Source organism: Fringilla coelebs, assembly GCF_963513975.1.
Source record: "Fringilla coelebs genome assembly, chromosome: 4".
Taxonomy (NCBI): Eukaryota; Metazoa; Chordata; class Aves; order Passeriformes; family Fringillidae; genus Fringilla; species Fringilla coelebs.
In genome coordinates this window covers 37,979,276-37,998,237 of record NC_140032.1, presented here as the reverse complement: position 1 = coordinate 37,998,237, position 18,962 = coordinate 37,979,276, and the positions used below count along the sequence as shown (strand labels likewise).

The window sequence follows — 18,962 nt, the reverse complement described above, 5'->3', positions numbered from 1 at the left end:
CTCATGAAGAGTTTTAGAGTAGTCTTTTACCCCACCAAAACTTTACTAGACAAACAACAAACCATTAATCATGATAGGATCACCACTGATTTAAATGCAGCTCCCACAGATGACCAGCTTATATTCTGAACACAAGTTGATATCTACAGATATAAATATATAAGGTAGTGTAAAAGAAAAAAAATATTTTTTTAATATAGAAGAGGTTGGCTTAGTGATATTTGTAAGATGTCATCTGGAAGAAAATTTCATGTATATACAGAAAAAAAGGATGAAGTTCAAAACCAGAACTACTGGAACAGTGAAGAATTGACATAAAAACCTTCTACAGAAGAGTAAGAACTACATGGAATACACTGCAGTGGAGGAAGGGCATAATGGAAGATTTGAACCAGGATATGAAGTCAAGAATATAGAATTTTTTCCTAAATGTTCTTATTGTTGGTCCTTTAGAAGGCAATTGAAGAGAACTGGAATCACAGAATCATAGAAACATTTGGGTTGGAAGGGACCTTAAGATTATTAAGTTCCAAGCCGTCTGCCATGGACAGTGACACCTCTCACTAGACGAGGTTGCTCAGAGTCCCATCCAACCTGGTCTTGTACACTTCCAGGAATGGGGCATCTGCAACCTTCCTGGGCACCCTGTTCCAATGTCTCACCACCCTCACAGTAAAGAATTTCTTCCTCATATCGAATCATAACCTATCTTCTTCCAGTTTGAGTCCATTCCCCCTTGTCCTGTCACTACATCCTCTTGTAAAAAGTCCCTCTCCATCTTTCTTGTAAGAAGGAAGGATAGGAGAAGACAATGTCAGGGCAGTGAACAATCCTATGAAAAAGGTGGATGCTGGATTTTCCTTCCTGCTATTACTCAAGATGAATCATATGGACCAAAATAATATTATATTACTTGCATATAACAGAAGATAGAAATACACCATTTTCTCCAAAGAAGCCCATTATTTAGATGATTATTGAATTTTAAATTTAGATCAAACATACTTTAAACAGACCAGTGAAAACAGTATGTCATTACAAAACATTGAGGCTGAAGGATATAAAACAAGTAGAAGATAAGACCAAAAAAAGCCTACTCTGCTGTTCAGCTTGTCAGGGTCTTATTTGTCATCACAGCAAACACGCAGGTTTTTCAAGGTCTAATAATTTTATCTATTTCGCACATTTTTTTTTCAATTCAGATTGAAATTTTTCACATCCTTGCTGAGAATCTAGGTATTCCATACTGTTGATACAATGGCTGCAACTGTTTCCATTCTTATGTAATCTACATCAGCATTTGCAAAGAACTAGCTAATCAGAGAAGTTAAGGGATCACAGAGGAATGAAAAGGAAAACCAAAAGCCACTTTCCTAACAGCACCTCAAGGTACCTGTTACACCTAATTATATTTGTTTACCTCCAGAAGCTATCAATGCCTGCAGAATCTCATTACTTTGTACAGTGAGCAACCTATTAGGGAAAAGTTAAGGCTTGCCCATGGGATCAATTCAAGATGAATTCAAATAAAAGCAGCATTCTGTGCTTTTTTATGCAGAGAAGTAAGCAAACACAGTAGCATGAATCTGAAGATGGAAGAGAACTGGTTACTGAACTCCTCTTTGAAGTAACTGGGAGACAGCAACAGCTGAAGAATGTTTTGCAGAGTGTAGTTTACTTCTCTTTCTTGAGAAGCAAAATTAAGGACCTGTATGCATTCTCCAGTGAAATGGCTAGCAGATATTCAAGGTCACCAAGGGACTGAACCCAAGTCATGCTATGAAGTATTTCAATCTAGCATTCCTTTCTGCAACAAATACTTATATACCCAGGCCCACAGTTCCTACATCAGTTGTTTTCCTTAACAGACATATTTTCATTGAGGCTTCTTTACTTCAATCTTTACATTCACTTTTTTTCCTTTTTTTCCCATTCAACAAAATCTTTGCTGCAACAGGAAGCCTGAAATCCAATTCCCTTTCCCACCAAACTCCAGGAAACTGAAGAACTTTCCAAGCAGGGCAGGACAGAGGCAGCTGGCTGAGCCACATCTCAGGGTTGCAGCAGGGCTCAGGTCAGCACACAGCTTTCCTCTGCCTGCAGATGTCTGCAGGAATTACCACTACTGCAAGGTCTCCAAGAGTTGTACTTTGCTACACTTGTTTTAAAAATCAATTCAGGTGTTCTTTACTTGCACAAAAGTAAACAAAAGCTGACATTATTTTCTACTGACAATTTGACTGAAGAGTGATTTCTTTTCCCTGTTTTGTGTTCTATTCTGGGCAATCGTATTTGTTTATGAAATGTTAAACTAGGTCAAATCATTCAATTTGAAGGCTAAGAAATGTATATTGTACCCAGAACTACAAATTTTCAGAAAAAATCTGATAATATCTGTTTAGTTATGAATAATCTTTGGTTTTGGAACAGAGATAACTGTAAATGCTAACTGATTAAATAGAATCACTCTTAAAATTTCTCTCAAAATGAGTTCAGTCTCACTTTTATTATTACCACAAATTTACTACGTGAAAGTTAGAAAAGAAAGTATCAGAGTAGTGAACATTGAATCATAAAAGGGCAAAATTTGTCCTCAAATACGATCTGAGATTTTCATGGACTTCAACTTTAACTGAAACTTTATCCTCACTGTAGAAGAAATATCTCAATTATTACACTTATACTACAGAATAAACATCAGAGACTATGCCCATTTTATAGTTAATGACTTCAGATAATCTCTAGTAAATTGAGCTACTAATTCACATTTTCAAACAAAAGGATGTGGACTAACATACACAAGGTAAAAGTTACGTCTGTCATTATAATATGAGAGAATTCCCTAAAAATAGGCAATGATCACAGGATTGGGAAATGCAATGAAAACTACCATATAAAAATCTTTCAAAAATATTAATTACTTTTCATCTTCATTGTCTTTCATAAAATAGGTAACAACGGTTTGCTAACTTGTTTTTATCAGTTGTCTGTATGTTTTCCAGAACAATAGTTACATACTCTCAGAAACCAGGCATTTCAAAACCATTCAAACCTATACTTTACTGCACATCTCACTGCCTTCCACCACAACATGCATTTCAGTTTAGAATATACTGAAAAAAACCCACCTATCTGATTTGAAGTAACTCTTAGGGTATAATTTATCATTCTAGACTTTCCATTCCACTTTAGTGGGGGTTTGAGAATGTGTACTTACTTAAGTGTTGATGCCTGTTCTAAAAGGGTTTATTGAAAATACATTTTCTTAGTTGATGGAATCAGTCTAAAAAGATTAGGAGAAATATACTTTGTGACTTTTATTTTTACTTTTTTTTTTTTCAAGGCCATATCTCCTTTTTGTAACTTTTGTAGAGATAGGAATGTAGTTGTTAGCTAAATAGCTCAAGTGGCAGCCCTAGGAAAGGGCTGTTTCTAACAAGGCTAAGTAATTTAGTTTGAAAAAACACTACAAAAAGCTGTACTGGCTGAATTGAAGGGGCAGTTAATTGCAAGAAGCTAGGAAAGAATACCCAAGGGCAAGAAATCATTAAATTGGCCTTTTAAAATGTCTTAAACTGAAGCCAAAATTGCACTAAGCAAGTTGAAACTTTTTTGGTCTTCTTGTTTTTACAGTCATGTGAAATTTTCTATCCCCAGATATACAGATCCTTACACCAAGCTATAAAAATAAATATATATATTGTCCCTTTTAAAAATAATAAATTCTATTTTGATTGAAAGCAGTAATGTTTTATGAAGTTCCCATCTCATCATAGGATTCAGAAATTGAATTAATAAAACTTGACTCGATTCTTAGCATGGTTACACATTTCTTCTGTGACCTGAAGTACATATTTCTCATCCCAGAGATAATGAGAAAATACTTTTTTCTTTCATCATTCTGCCTCAATTATTTAAATCAAATACTGTAAGTGCAAGGAAGTGTATCTTACCAAGTATTCAGAGCATATCTATCAGAAAAGGACAAGCACTATTCCAAACCTTTGTAACTTTCTGTAATGCAAATTTGAATAATCATTGTGGCTGTACACACCGTTCCTAATCACTGATGTCTTTCTATATAAAAGATACAGCTTTCAACTCTTAAAATTTAATGGGTTGGGGAAAATTTTCTCAACTGCTACCTCTTACTGTAAATTGTTGTAACACATGACAAATGCAGGAAGATGGAGGAGGTTTTATATATGGCTCTGTTGATGAAAAAGCTGATCCTTTACCTGTTTAACAACAACCTATACCCTTTGACGTCCTAGTTGTGCTAATTTGGTTTTGAGGGGTGGATATTAGGGACAGTGCAAAGCTAACTATTTCTCTGACTTGCTGACTGCTTTCATTTTGTGGCTAAGTGTGGTTTGGATTGACTGCATGACTCCAGTATTAACAAGAAAACATACTGACTGCCTCCAATTACACTCATTTCAATTCCATTCAATAAAAATAGGTATCAAATAGCTAAGTGAAAATCACTGGTTCAACTGCTGAGGCCATTAACTTTCCCAAAGAGAATTTTAGGTGTAAGATTATTTATATCTCAGGTTATTTTAGAATCATCACCAGTACTGATTATTTTTCCTTTCAGATAATTAAACATACAGTGGGCACAGCCTTACTGAGGACCCAGCTTTACTCACCTCAACATACGAAATTGGAAATATTCCTATCTTGTCAGCCAGCATTCCTTCTGCCCAGTTTTCATCCACACGGCGAATTACAGTCAGAACATCATCCTGTGTGAACATGCAGTGATTATGTCTCCCAGCTCTAATTTAACTTCTCATTTAATTTTCCTCCATAACACAGGAGGAATCAGAGAAGGCAGGACATGGACAAGAACCGCAGAGAAGGCACTCTGTAAGAGGAATACGCTGCTTTTGGGGTTGAAGTCAGTTCAAGCTGTTCTTTTTCCTATTTTGTCAGAGTTCAACTAACTGCCCACATCTCAGTGATCTGACTTTGTCCTTAGTGCCAGTCCTCCTGTCATTTTCAGTCCATGTTACTCATCAGCCCCCCTTTAATTCCTTGGCATTATTCAACAGAACCACAACCATTTTCCTTCTCAACTGACTCATTACCCAACTTTCCCTAGGTGTTGTTTTTCTACTTAAGTACTAAAGAACATTGCTAGTGATAGGACTTCTTTCATATCTGCAATTTGAGTGTATCTTTAGAAGACAGAATTCACAACATAGGTTATTTCCCATAAATTAGGAACATCACTACTGCAAGTATGAAAAATGCATTCTCAGAAATAAAACATCAGAGAAATTACATGTAGTTTAGAAAGAGAATGCAAAACTAATCAATATAGGAGAAATATTTGCACAATTACTTGTCCTTTTCATATGTGTGTAGCTCCAATAAGAAATGCACATAATTCTATAAAACAGTTGTATTATTTCTTATCCAAATAAATGAAATCATTAGAAGAAAATAGTAACTGTACTCTCTTTTTACCTTTGCAAACGGTAAACAGTCTTTATCTGCTTCCTTGTCTTTTACTTCAAAATCATAAAGTGCTTTGCACTGAGGCGGAGGCTGAGGTAAAGGTTTAATAATCTGAACAAAATTGGTAGGAAAAAAGCCATGGATGCCATTGACTTCTCCATGATACCAATTTTCATCCACCTGTCGACGTAAAATGATGATGTCTCCTTTACTGAATTTAAGATCTCCAGGTTCTTTTCCCTCGTAGTTATACAATGCTTTGGCACATGGTAACTGAGGTACACCCTAAAGAAAAAGAAAAAAATAACAGATCATTAGAATTAGATGAGCATTACTAAATAGAATTTATATTACATTTTTGGAGAGTATGAATGAAGCTGAAAAGTATGAAATTGCAAAATTATACACATATTTTACTGCAATGATTTTACTGATTTTTACCCACAAAAGTGGGAAGAGCTTCAGTTGTCTGCAGTCTCAAGATCCCTCTAAGTTTCATTATGATCTTTAATCATACAAAGTTTCTAGACACAGAAAAGGCAGAAAAACATAATACTTTAACCCTTGTGTACTAATTCACTAAGATTAAAAAAGAAACAAAGCAAGCAAACTGGAAAGCAACCTGACCACTTGAGAGACTACTGGCAGAAAAGTGCTGCAAGAAAATACAACACCGGAATAAAAAATTTGCTCTAAGACCTTTAAGACAGTTTTCCTGCCCGACTTATTATCTTCTTCACCTTATTTACTTCACAGGCAGAGAATAATAAAGACGAGGACATAAAGGAGGTGTTTTCCAGCTTGAAAAACAAATTTCAGTTTATTAAAAATGAAAAATTTCATCCTGGAGCAACTCTTTTAATTCAATTATTTATTTAAAACCACAGCTAATAAGAATTACTGGAAAAGATTTGTTGAAGGAGTGCATCCTTGGGTTTCCTTCACTTGATTCCTCCATGATATCTGAAAACTGTAGATCATTGGTGCTGCTCTTGAATGCAGATCGGAAGGATTGCAATTTAACACTGTCACCCTCCCTTATATACATTGCAAGTATTATTTTTTAATTGCTTAGCCTGTATCTCCAAATTTTGCAAGAGAGAATCATAAAACTCTACAACTCTAGTGTTAGGGCTACTGCCCTCAAAACTCTCTTTTCTCCAAATTTAATTACCTGGAGAGGTGCTTACGCCCTTAATGATACAAACAGCAGTAACTTGCATTACTAATATAGTCTTTCCAAAGCAAAGGCAGCCTTTATAGTCACATAAAGCACAGTATTTCACATCTTTGATGCAAGCCCGTATGGAAAAAGCAAAATTTAATGAAATTCAAGGTTGCTGATATTATTTGCCACATCTATGCTATGGTATGTCTCTCCTCTCAAGCCTTCCACCAGCTCAGATTGTAAATTGGAGTTGCACTTGCAATATCTCAAGAAGTCACACACAATGTAAGGAAATTCTCAGAAGGAATTATCACTTTGAGTCTGTCCATTGGGCAGAAGACAGAGTTGTGATGATGTATATCACATTTAACAATATTTTATCTTTCAATATGATCCAATTTGTTTGGACAGCTTTAACTTTTGTCCATGCATATTAATGTCTCAAATGTATAAATAATATCTTAAAGATTAACTTCCCCAGTAACCTTTTTTCTATGCCAAACAGTCAAAGGAAAACCATGTGTGGGTATACATAGGTACAGAGGAGTATGATTTACATATGAATACAGGAAAATCAAAGTTCATTTTATTGTGTCCAGGATGAATATGAAAAATATCATATTAGCAGGATCCAAGCAATTGTTCACAACTGGTGATCACCAAACTGAAGCAAATAATATTTTTCTTCATGATCAGACTTAATTGCATCAGTGCACTATGATGGCACACTCTACAAATGTGGATATGAAAAAAGACACTAAATAGGGAATTTGTAGGCCTCAGCCAAGTGAGGGGAAAATTAATGATCAGAACAGAAGAATTAAAAAATTAAATATAAATATATATGTGTGTGTGCATTTTTAGTTTTATGTTCTCTGCAGAGTACACAGACAGAATGAAGGAAGAAGTCAGTGTAGATGGAGTATGAACAAGTGCAAAGAGAGAACTTCAGGTAAGGAAGCAAAAAGAAACAGACCTCTAAACAAGAGAGGAATCACTGCTTGCTTATCCCTTTCCATCACAATAGCAAACAAGCAAACAAACATACAAACAAAAGGATTAGGAGCCAAGAATTACTTGACAGAAAGTGGGCCCCAAGCAATTATGGCTACTACAGGATATAGAAATCTCTCTTGCACTGGAGGTAATAGTTTGACTTCTCCCAGGAATCTCACCGTTGTCCTGGGAGAAAGCTTTCTATGTCTCCACGCTGAGGAAGAGGTTTTAGATCAGCTTTTTTTATAAAATACAGTTGGAAAAAAAATCTCTTTAAAAACAAACAAAACAATCCAGGAGTACCAGTGCAGATCATGTCAAAGCAATCAAACTCATTTATCATCATTTAATTGTTAGAACTCCGTATTGCATTGATGCAGTTTATCACAAAGGCTCCCACAAACAAATCTGCATACAAAAGTACAAACATCTGTTTATGCTTTATAGGAAGTTCCTTTCCCAGTGTAAAGGTTGAGTTTCTGCAAAGCTTGTTTCCCACATTAAACAGAAATGGTTCCAGTCCATAATTCCAAATAAAACAAAGTTCAACAAAACACACAGTTCCCAGTTGGACTCCCAGGGATTAAAGAGAAGTAGTTAAATGACTGAGAGGAGAGGTGGATAACTTTCCCTTCTGTCCCAGAGGGAGGATGAAGTGAGAAAGAGTGGGTGCAATGGGGAGGGCTGCTTTCAGGGGTACAGGATCAAGAGCCCTCAAGCACCATCTTCACATTCCTCCTCCCCTGAGCAACCTGGAGCCGTGGCTCACAGCCGGCGCCTTCCGGGCCCTTGTGGGTTAGGCAGCTCCAGCCCCCCCTGTGCCCCTCTGGCTGCTCACCAGCAGAGATGGCCATGAGGACACGCCGAGCCAGAGTTTACATTTCACTCCGTGCCTCTCACTTGGCTAAACATAAAAGAAAGGCTTTGGAAGAAAAACTTTGCAGTCTACCCTTAAGTTTACAGCTGCCACTTACCCTTGCAGCTCCTTGAGTAAGCAGAACAATAACAACAAAACAAAGACAAAATCCATTTTAGGAATTTAAAATATAAAAATCAGAAGGACTCCTAAAATTATTTCCTTAGTCCTTATGCAAAAATATCTGAACTTCTAGTGCTACTGCTGATAGACAAACTGTCTAAATTCTTTTTTAGCAAAGGCGTGGATATACACATATATTTCAGATGCCGTATTCCTTTAAAGAAAATAATACACGATGACATCAAAACAAATGGCTTAAAAAGAATATGAAAAAATGCATATACATTCATATACATGAGGCTCGGGTTCCTCAGTTTTCTTCTCCTAACCCAGATATTTTGTCTTAGAAACCTACAGAATGTACAATTTTGCTCTTTGGATTTATACTTTTGTTTTCAGTCACCTTAATTCGAACTTCACTTTTATTTTTTTAATGGGCAATATGCAACTGTATATATTTTTCATAAGCTTAAGCCAAGAGAAACTTATGCTTGTTAAGAAACATGAGACCTGATTTCATTTAAAAAAGGAGTTTTGGTGGCAGAAGCTCAAATGTAAATATGCTTACACTGGCACAAAACAGTGCTCAGTCTGTACATACTGCACTTGAAGAACCAACATTAGCTAAAGTGGCAAAAAAGAGTAAACCCTCCCTCAAGGAAATGAATGGAACAGACAGCAGATCAGCTGCATCTCTGTTTATTTCGAAGCCTCCCAGACACGGTGCTGGCTGTCCCTTTTCCAAGCAAGCAAGGCATTCCCGGTTCTCTGCCTGCAAGATTGGGAAGTAGCCTGGGCTTCCCCATGAGCCAGGTGAATTTACCCAGAATAATTCCACTGGTTTCACCTGTCTGAGCCTCTTAGACACTGAGTGTGTTCAAGAGGGCAAGAAGTAGTACCGTTTATAGGAGTACTGCTCATGCTGATAGTGAGGCAGACAAAAACACTTTTCTGAAACTGGCTACATGCTCTATCAGCTTCCAGAAAAATCCAGCTTGTTCAGATACCTCAGCAGCAGTTTTTAGGCCTACCTTTCTTTACAGAAAATCTAAAAACTGGAAGTTGATCCATGTCATGAGAGGATCTTTAACATCGGTTATTTGCAACTTTCTTACAAGAAGAGACAGAAAATTGATTTTTCTTCACCTACACTTTTCTTTCCATGCAGTTCCTAAATCAAACCAAGAGTCACATGAATGACCACAACAATATGAGAAACTACCACAAAAAAAAATCTCAAATTACACAGCAATTGAAAGTACAGTAAGTGTAATGATACAGAGGTATTTTTTTCCAGTCAATTCTTTTTTTCTTCCCCCAAAACCGTCAGTATTGTATGACATAATTGATTGCCAGTGAAAGGTGCTTTTACATAAGGATAACATAATGCAAATGTTTGCAGCCAAAACTTGCTTGCAAGGCAGATTAGGGGAAAGTGAGTTCTTAATGTGTATATTCTCCAGTAGGTACAGGTAAACCTGAGATTTCCTCTTCAGACTCTTAGTTATTCAAACCTTTTGAAGGACAATATTGCTTCTTTTAATCTTCTGGTGTATTCTATTTCATATTATTGCTTTCCTGATTCAAATCTTTCAAATGCATCCTTCCTATTACTTTTTTTAAAGTAATAGGAAGGATGCATTTGCCTTCTTTGGCTTTACTAAGCTGTCCAGTCCTGCAAGAACATCCCTTTTCACATCTGTACTTTTTTTATGTCTCTTTTATCTCACTGGCTCCAATACCTAGTTTCAAGTCTTAATTTATAGCCACCTGATCTGTATAATTCAATTTTCTTTGTTTCAGCCTCCTTTGTTCCTTCTCTGCTTGCATTTAACTTTCCATGTATGTTGAGACCTAGAACATATGAAAATACTTTACCAAAGACCTTTCTAAACTGCTTATATTAAAAGATGTGTTTTCTCAAGTTGGATTGCCTTCTAATGGAAGGAAACACATTCCCTGTGTTAAGATACAGGTACATTGCTTTGGCCTGAAAAATTAAATACTCAGTTTTGTAGGACAGAGCAACCTAGAGACGATAACATTTGAAACTAAATCTCCCTGTTTCTTTTTGAGCTCCAGAACACAAAGCGTTTCCATAATCCAAGAAGAATGTTAAAAGCTGGCTCCCTGCATTTACTTTTGTCATCTAAGGAACAATTCAAACAAGGTCAGATTTGTGCAAAGAAAGGCTGAGTGTTACACACTTGAGTGTTATTCACCTGTACCCAACGCTAACTTGTTAGCATAATCAACCTTACATACTTCTGCTGTCAGAACTATCTCAGAAGCCTGCAGAGGTCATCAATACAAATGAATTTTTTTCAGATAAAGTGTCTCTGAGGTCCTGCTATCTGGATGACTAAAAAAGTAAGATATTTTTATGTCAGGAGGCTGTATCAAGCTGCCAGTATATTGTAATAACCATAGAAACAAACTTTTGGTAACATCTGATATAAATTACTGTTCCTGTATTGAATACAGTAAACCAGGATTTGGGCTTTTTTATATAATAGTTCACTAGATTAAAGAAGTGAGCAATGTTAATGTTGGTAAGTATATTCATTTCTACTGGTTTCCTACAATACAGTTGTACTAAATCTAATTTTTCTCTGCACACATTAAGCAAAAGGCCAAACATTTCACTTTAAAAAGTGCAAATTTGTAGTTGTTTTGAAATGCTGTATTCAAATACAGTTCCTTGCTCTACAGCTTCTGATTTTAATGAAAGTTGAAGTTTAGCATTAAAAGGAAACTAGCTAGCCAGGTTGCTCTGATCAAAGAGATCAGGGTTTGAAACCCAACTGTGTGTAACTTAACCCATATAATAATCATAATTTTGAAGAAAGATTACTTTAGGAAAAATACCAGGGTGCACAATAAAAAAAAGAATCAAGCCCACATATTTATTATACTTTTGCAATCAGTAAAAATTTTAGGATCTTGATAAATGAGGAAAGAGGATTACATTTTTACTGTTTAATTAACTGAAGTTAAAAATTCTTTAGTAGACTATACTAATTTTCAATGTTTCATCCATGTAACGCAGGTTGACACACCAATTGCTCCTAGAGCCCTTTGCCTGACTCTATTCAGGACTTTAAGAGCTAACTTTGCTCTTGGTAACTTGCAGAAGAATTTCACAGAACAGACTCAGAGAAACCTATATTTTATAAGAGATGGGTAATTCCTTTATTAATGTAAGCAATTCTTATGTGCTCTTTTAAGGTAAATTCTCAATGGCCTACTTAAAGTAGCCATTTTATTAAAGCCCTTTTTGCTTCCTTTGTCTTAGCAGCTTTTTAGGAGAAAGCATTTTGGCTTCTTTTTAATTGTCTGATGTTCAGAAATAAATATAAGGTTGTTTAATGTAAGTATGAACAACTCTTTCCCACAAAGTTGTTTTAAAATTAAAAGCTGGAATACAGGAGAATGAAAGGAATTTAAAGATGTTGCCTTAAGGCCTGAGCAATCAAACTAATAATACAGAAGGATAGGAAGGGACATTTACAAAGCTTTCCAAAGGCACTTCTCCCAGTCCCTTTCTGTGTCACACCTTTGTAAACACTTTTTTTTTTCTTCAAATAAAAAGTGTGTTTTCAGAATGCTGCCTTTTTTTCTTTGCCTAGTCAAAATGCAAAGTTCTCAGCTACTTCCTTTCCCAAAGTTTATTAAGTAAAGGAAATTATGAACACTTTCCACTGAACTAAACCTCTAAGTTAATAAAATAAGTAAGCAAAAAATAGGAGAAAATGGAAGAGAAAATAATTATATCCTGCACACAGCATGTCCCCAAATATTTTAACTCTAAGCACTTGACATATTCAAGATTGCTTCTTCCCCAAGCAAACAAATGAATTATGACAAAACTGCTCTGCACAGGAAAGACTGAAGAGGTAACTTTCAAGATGTAGAAGAGAATGCAGGTCTGTATTGCTGTTGATTTGCATATCAAACAATTCCATTCTGAATCTTTAAAAACCTTTCAATTAATTGTTTACTACAAAATATTTTTGCTTTTAAAAACCCTAGGTCCTTGTAAGAATCTAAACAAAACCTTTAACTGTGCACTACATAGAGCTAGGCTGTTTATGTAAAATAGCTACTTCCAAAAGCAATGATTGGTTTGAAAGATCTGCTCTTATATACTGTTACACCAACACTACTGCTGAAACTGAAAGTGCCACTATCTTCATTGGTTTTCTCTTGGTATGTTCCGACTCATGGGCCTTTGATGTCTCCATCAAACTTCCCTTTTCTTGTCCCAGTGCCACCATACAGCAGCATGGATCTCCTAATCTCTTTTAACACATCAAATTAATATCAGCACAGCAGCAGAGATTCACTCAGCACTTAGATTCTCCTAGCAGTGTAACTTCCAGTGCGTTATCTTTTCAGGTAATATCACCCATGGCTTCTAAAACACGAACACTGCATACCACAAGAAGGAGGAAAGAGAAAGACATCCATCCACCCCTCTTGGCAAGGATACATTACAACTCTGAGGCTGGAGAGTGGGACTTACTAATCCTACTCTGAAGTGCCTCTAACTTCTGTACATCCCTGAAGAAGTCTCACTGTGGGATGTTAGAATATATCTAATGTTCCCCAACCATATCCAATTTCTCATTATTAAAACCCCCATGATTATCCAAAGTTAGAAAGACAGGAACACTGGCTGCTTAGAAAGTTTTGTTGTTCCAAATTCCTCTGCCCCTATAAAACTGCAGAAAATTACCTCCCAGTTATTAATTTCATCTTTTTGAAGAACAGTTTGGAAAAAGAAAAATAGATGTAGTTGATTACTAATCCACTAATGTACTTTTATTATTTTCTAGCCATTAGACACTTTGAAAAAAGTGTCTTTATAATGGTAAGACAAGCTTTTTTTTGGGAGGGGAAGAAAAGAAGAAAGTGAACTGGAAAAATGTAGCAAAAAAAGAAGCAAACAAATTTTAAAATCTCAGGATAAAGTCTATGAAGGTCAAGAGCCTGATAAAGACCTAACAAAAGACTTTGAAATAGTATGTCACAAGTACTTTTCTAAGATAGATATATCCCTGAAACTCAGAGTACAGAACTATTTGCCTGTTCAAAATACCTAATTACAAGATAGTACTTTTGTGTTTATCAAGAAGCCTCATTTTGCATAGTTATCTAGAAAATGCCTTTCACAACTACTCAATCTCATCCAAAATCTGTTGCAGGAAATGTGACAACTTTCTGGTGTGAATAGTTTCTTAAATATAACTTACTTTTTTTGCTTATTATATGAATATAAAATCACAAAACAAGAGAAAAGAAAACCCTTCTGACCACTACCAAAATACAGACCACATCTCAGTGGTAAACTCTTTCCCTAAATTCCTTCTTACATAGCTAATACACAGCCCTTCCTTTCATTCATTTTAGTTTCCACGTAAACTGGAAATTACACATCTTTGGCATTCTTTTGCTGCTACCTAAATTCATACTTATCCTTCTAATACAGCGATTTAGAATTTACTTTTACTGTCAAAAGCCATAAATGTAATTGCCTAAACAGCCAAATAATTGATTCCCAAGCAAGATGTGTGCCACTCTGAGCTCCAAGTCCAGAACAAAGAGAAATTTTCATGTAAACTCAGAATGCTTTTCTTTCCTTTTGGCTTAATGGGAGGCAGCTAGAGAAGCCACAGACCTTCATATATCCTTCCACAAATAAAGCATCAATAACTGCAACTGTTATAATTCAAATCTGCCCTACTAACTGAACAGACATATAACAGCTTCTATCAGTCACCAGAAAGGGGGAAAAAAAAAAAATCACCTAAACATCCAGAAAACACGTTTCTGTAATCTACACAGTCAGTAGGGCAGACATACCATACATGACAGCTGGTGAGATTTCTGTATCATATGCAGTAGCTAAAGGGATACAGTCAACAGCAATCTCAGACAAAGAAACCATCTTGCAATGCTTACAAACATCTCCATTTGGTTTAATATTTTTTTTTAAATATATTAGCACAAAACATTACTACATTAAGAAGAAATAAAATGGAATCTACATAAAGCCATAGGGCATTGCTAACACCTAAAAAAGATTCTGTGATTAATCTCATACTACCAGGCTGTGCTATGCTTGGGTAGCGGTAACAAATTGAACTATGTCATCTGTCAGTCTCTGCATGGCTAATCAGAATACATTGGCTTCTTTCGTTTTTTGCATTAAACAGAAGCCATAAATGCTGGGAAAGTAGATGCATTTTACAGACCACATATCAAATTCTCTCACAAACTGAACTTTACAGCAGCACTTTACAAAACACATTCTGCTTGCTTACTTTACAAGGAAAAAAACCCCATTAATCTACTTAGTGTAGAAGATTGGAGCACTCAGTTTCTCCACAAATCCCTGGGACACAGGAGGCCCTTATGCCTCTTTCAGGGAGCTGATATTTTAACACAAGCTTCAGAAGTTCCAGAAGGTTTACCAACAATATAAAAATTTAAGAATAATGCTCTGTACTGTTCTAAAGGTTTTTACACTTTGAAAACTAACACAAAGAAGCTTCCCCCAATGTGTTGTGCAAATGAATATGTTTACTTCTTGCGCCAAGAAAAGGTGAGGGAATTCCAGATGAGAAGACAGACTGAAAAAAAAAATACCTGAGAAGAATAAATGAGAAATAAGATTGCTAAAAGCAAACTCTTACTGAGCTTTGAAGGTGAGGAGTTAGAACATGATACAGGAGGAGAAAAGCGGGCAAATGATTCTGAATAAGTGACTTGGTAAGATTATTCTTGGTGAGATCAGCATGAAGAAATGTTCCTTTAATCTCTCAAATACTTTGCTGCCAAAACTTGGGCAATGGGAAAACACAGAGCTGCAAATTAAGAGGTTGCTGCACTTTTTGATGAAAACCTATCAAGGTTGACAGGCCTGACTTTTTATCTGAGCATGCTATGCTTTCCACTGTGATCAAGTGTGAATTTGTTCTCCACCAAAACAGTACAAGCTCTAAAATTACAAAGGCACTGTTAATGGTATTTAAAATGAGAGTAACCACAGGCATCTCTTCTGTCTGAATTTGATTTTACAGTCCTAGAGATAGCATCTGACATTCCATTACCTTCTGAAAGAGTTTTTAGGTTTATTTACCATCACTTCAACTATTTTGTAAATGCTCAGGTGCTTGTTCAACCTTTTGAATGAACCCAACATCACCATCATACATCCTTCTCAGGTATTCCCTGCAAATTTTGTTGCCAGAAACTGGAGGGACTTTTGCTAAGCTTGATTTAGGACTGGTATCATGTCCTCTTTTATTAAAACCCCATCACTCTCTTAAAATTCATTTGGAATCAATCTGATTCCTTTAAAATCCTGACTTCAAACAGCTTCTTGCCTACTGCAGGAAAGAAAAGGTGCTAATCTTAGCTGTCACTGTAGCACACACAAATATGCATTTACTGCATGCACAGAGTAAATAACAAACTATTTGCTATTTATTCTTGTTCATCTTTTAAATTTTTCATGCTTCAAAGCAAAAGATTTTTATGGTACTCTACTTGAAGCAGCTGGCTGGCATTTTGAAAAGGCAACTAATCCTAGCTGAAATGATGCATCTTTTTTTAAGATAAAGTTCCTGTATGCTCTTTATTATAACAAAAGAACCAGAAGAATGCTACATTAACATTTATCTCTTGTGCAATAACAAGCTGGAGTTTACACTTCCTGGTTATTTCATCCAGTCCGTAGAAGTAGACAAACAGCAAATGAGTTTTCTGTTCAGTTTAGTACTAGTCAAGCAGGCTTGAACACATAGTGCCTAAAAGAAAGGATTATGCTTCACATGTCATACTGTTCAAATGGATCTGTTTTAGCATAAAAGTATTGCTGTAAAAACCCAAACCGATCTGCATGTCTTGAGTTATGAGGTCTGAATTGGTACATTGCATCACCACACTCCCATCAAGTGTACAAGCTGTACAAGCCCTCCCTGAGTTCTGGCTTTTTCATCCTGTACCTTCATGCTCAGTGTTGCTCAATTCCTTCAGCATCTTTCATCCTTACTTCCACCTTCTCCAGGCTTCCTTTCTGAAGGGGAGGTCAGTGAGGAGCTCTGCAGTTGGCTCCCCAAGCCCTTCTGCAAGCCTATCCCACTGCTCCCACTCTCCCTGTCCTGGAGATGAATTGGCTCTGCTCTGTCAGTAGAGCAGAGAGCCATATGCCATGTGTTTATCTTAATTAACCCCTTATTCCCTTAAAAGTTGCCACTGGTTTTACATGGCAGCTAGTAATGAAGTAAGATGGTGAACTCCAGCACACGCTGGCCAGGTTTTCTCCCAAGCTGCTCTAGCCCAGACTGTCCTTCACTGTACAGGAGTGCCTAATTCTTACAAAAACTATCAACTCAAATGAAGCACAATCTCTCAGTACTCTAACTCCACCATCAGAGGCAGGGAGAGTTGCATAAGCAATACACAAAATATAACTAGATAATTCAGGGTAGGCAGATTAAGATTTTCCATTTAGCTTTAAATGCAATTGTTTCTCCAAAACGTTTGTTGAGGTTTTAAGCATGACCGGTGAGGTAGGGTCAGAAATGCTAGGCAACAGGAGGCTTACATTGCAAGGATAACCTGTTCCCCTCTCAGTCTTTTACTGCAGAAAAAGCTACCAGAACTTGGGCTCAAGGAGGTCACAGTGTGATTTTGTTTACACCAGTTCTGCTCCTCTAGTCCACTTGCACTGTTACCATTTTATTAATAGCTGGTTACAATAAACAGAACAGATTGCACTGTGACATAGAAACTAGAAACTGTTAAACTACTTAAATGAATGATGTTCCAGCAACTGTGTCTGCATGCATTGTGAAAGAGGAAGTTTGACACTAACAGGTTGATCATTACTATGCTGTCATAACACAGACTGAACCTCTCTGTTTACATATGATTCAATCAGAAAATCTTCCACCATCTTTTTTTCATATTTGGTAGACACTGCCTAAAAATTGCAATCTTTGAGTCTTACACACACAAAGCTGCTTCTCGCAGGTAGTCCTCTACTTCAAAATACACATCCTTTCTACTTCAAGCAACAATTTATTAGCAATTTTAATCTATTCTCATATGCATTTCACTAAAAGCCCTTCACCTGTCTGAATGTTATGAGAATTTTGTAGTCACTTTTTAAACCAACATCTGAAGTATCTCTTGGACTTAGACCACAATTCATGAGTTTCTGTATCTATTAAAAACAAATTTATACAAGAATTGGGCTTTTTTCACATTCAATTATTTGAAAAAGGAAAGTATTTTTTTCCATTTTTCTATGATAGAATCACAAAGGAAACAATCCATTCTTTCATCCAGCTGATGAAAAACGACTATTTTACTTCCACAGCAAAGAGGGTTTACATTTTATACTGTGAACTGTTTCAGATCTGCTTAAAGTTTTCATTTGTATTCATGTCATAAATGAAAATTTATGCTTCTATATAATGATTTTAATCAAATAGCTATATGAATGAATATATTTAGTAAGTAGCATATTCTTGGTACACTTTTTTTTATTTTGGAGCAGCCTTAACATAACGTATATGAACTACACTGCTTTTTTTGATGAAATTAAAATGGAAGGTGTTCTCCAACAGTGGTCTTCTCATCCAAACATTCCCTGGAATCAGAGTAGAATTCATTCAAACTATTACCTCGGAAGAAATATAGCCTGTGGCCACCAGGTCCTCAGCATCCACTGTTTTGTTCTACGGATCCATTCCCACTACAGATTACTTGTAATATAGTTCTAGCCAAAGTTTTCTGGGCCTAAAGAAGTTTTTAGTCCTTTGGTTGTAAAATGTGATACATGCCATGATCATGATCTCAATGTTTTCTTTGAAATAATTAAAGCAGTTCTTACTCCAGCCAGGTTAATCTCATTAAAGGTTTATTCCATGGAAGTTAATTTCATGATATTCTTCCACTGTACAAGGGCTTCCTATCTTTGAGACTCCACAGTAAGCAAATTAATAACCATCTACTTATATTAACAGGGATGGACAGAATAATTATGTTCCATAAATAAATACTCAAGAACAGCTTACAAGAAGTACAACTTTCTCATTTAAATAAAAAGTAATTTAATTAAGCAAGTGCAACCATAATGCATTATTATGGGAAAGCGCTGCTCTGGAGCCAAGAGTTAAGAATCAGATAGGATAATGAAAGGCTGACAGCTCTTTAATTCTCTCTCTTAACTATTCATGCTACTCAACTGGTTGAGATATATTTGGAAAGCAGAATACAGTCATCCTGCTTCATAGTTCTCAGACTCGGACTCCACTAAGGCCTGATGGAAAGACAACT

The 18,962-nt window shown here is 36.1% G+C and overlaps 1 protein-coding gene across 1 annotated transcript in view; it reads right to left on the bottom strand.

Annotated features, from left to right (window-relative positions):
- The window catches only part of SH3RF1 (SH3 domain containing ring finger 1), an 83,349-nt gene that overhangs the window by 26,183 nt on the left and 38,204 nt on the right, over positions 1-18,962 (bottom strand). Inside the window, exons 3-4 of the mRNA XM_084204311.1 lie at positions 5,476-5,751; positions 4,653-4,748 (exon numbers count right to left, since the gene is read on the bottom strand). Of these exons, the coding sequence (XP_084060437.1) occupies positions 4,653-4,748; positions 5,476-5,751 (372 nt within the window). The remainder of the gene's footprint in view (positions 1-4,652; positions 4,749-5,475; positions 5,752-18,962) is intronic.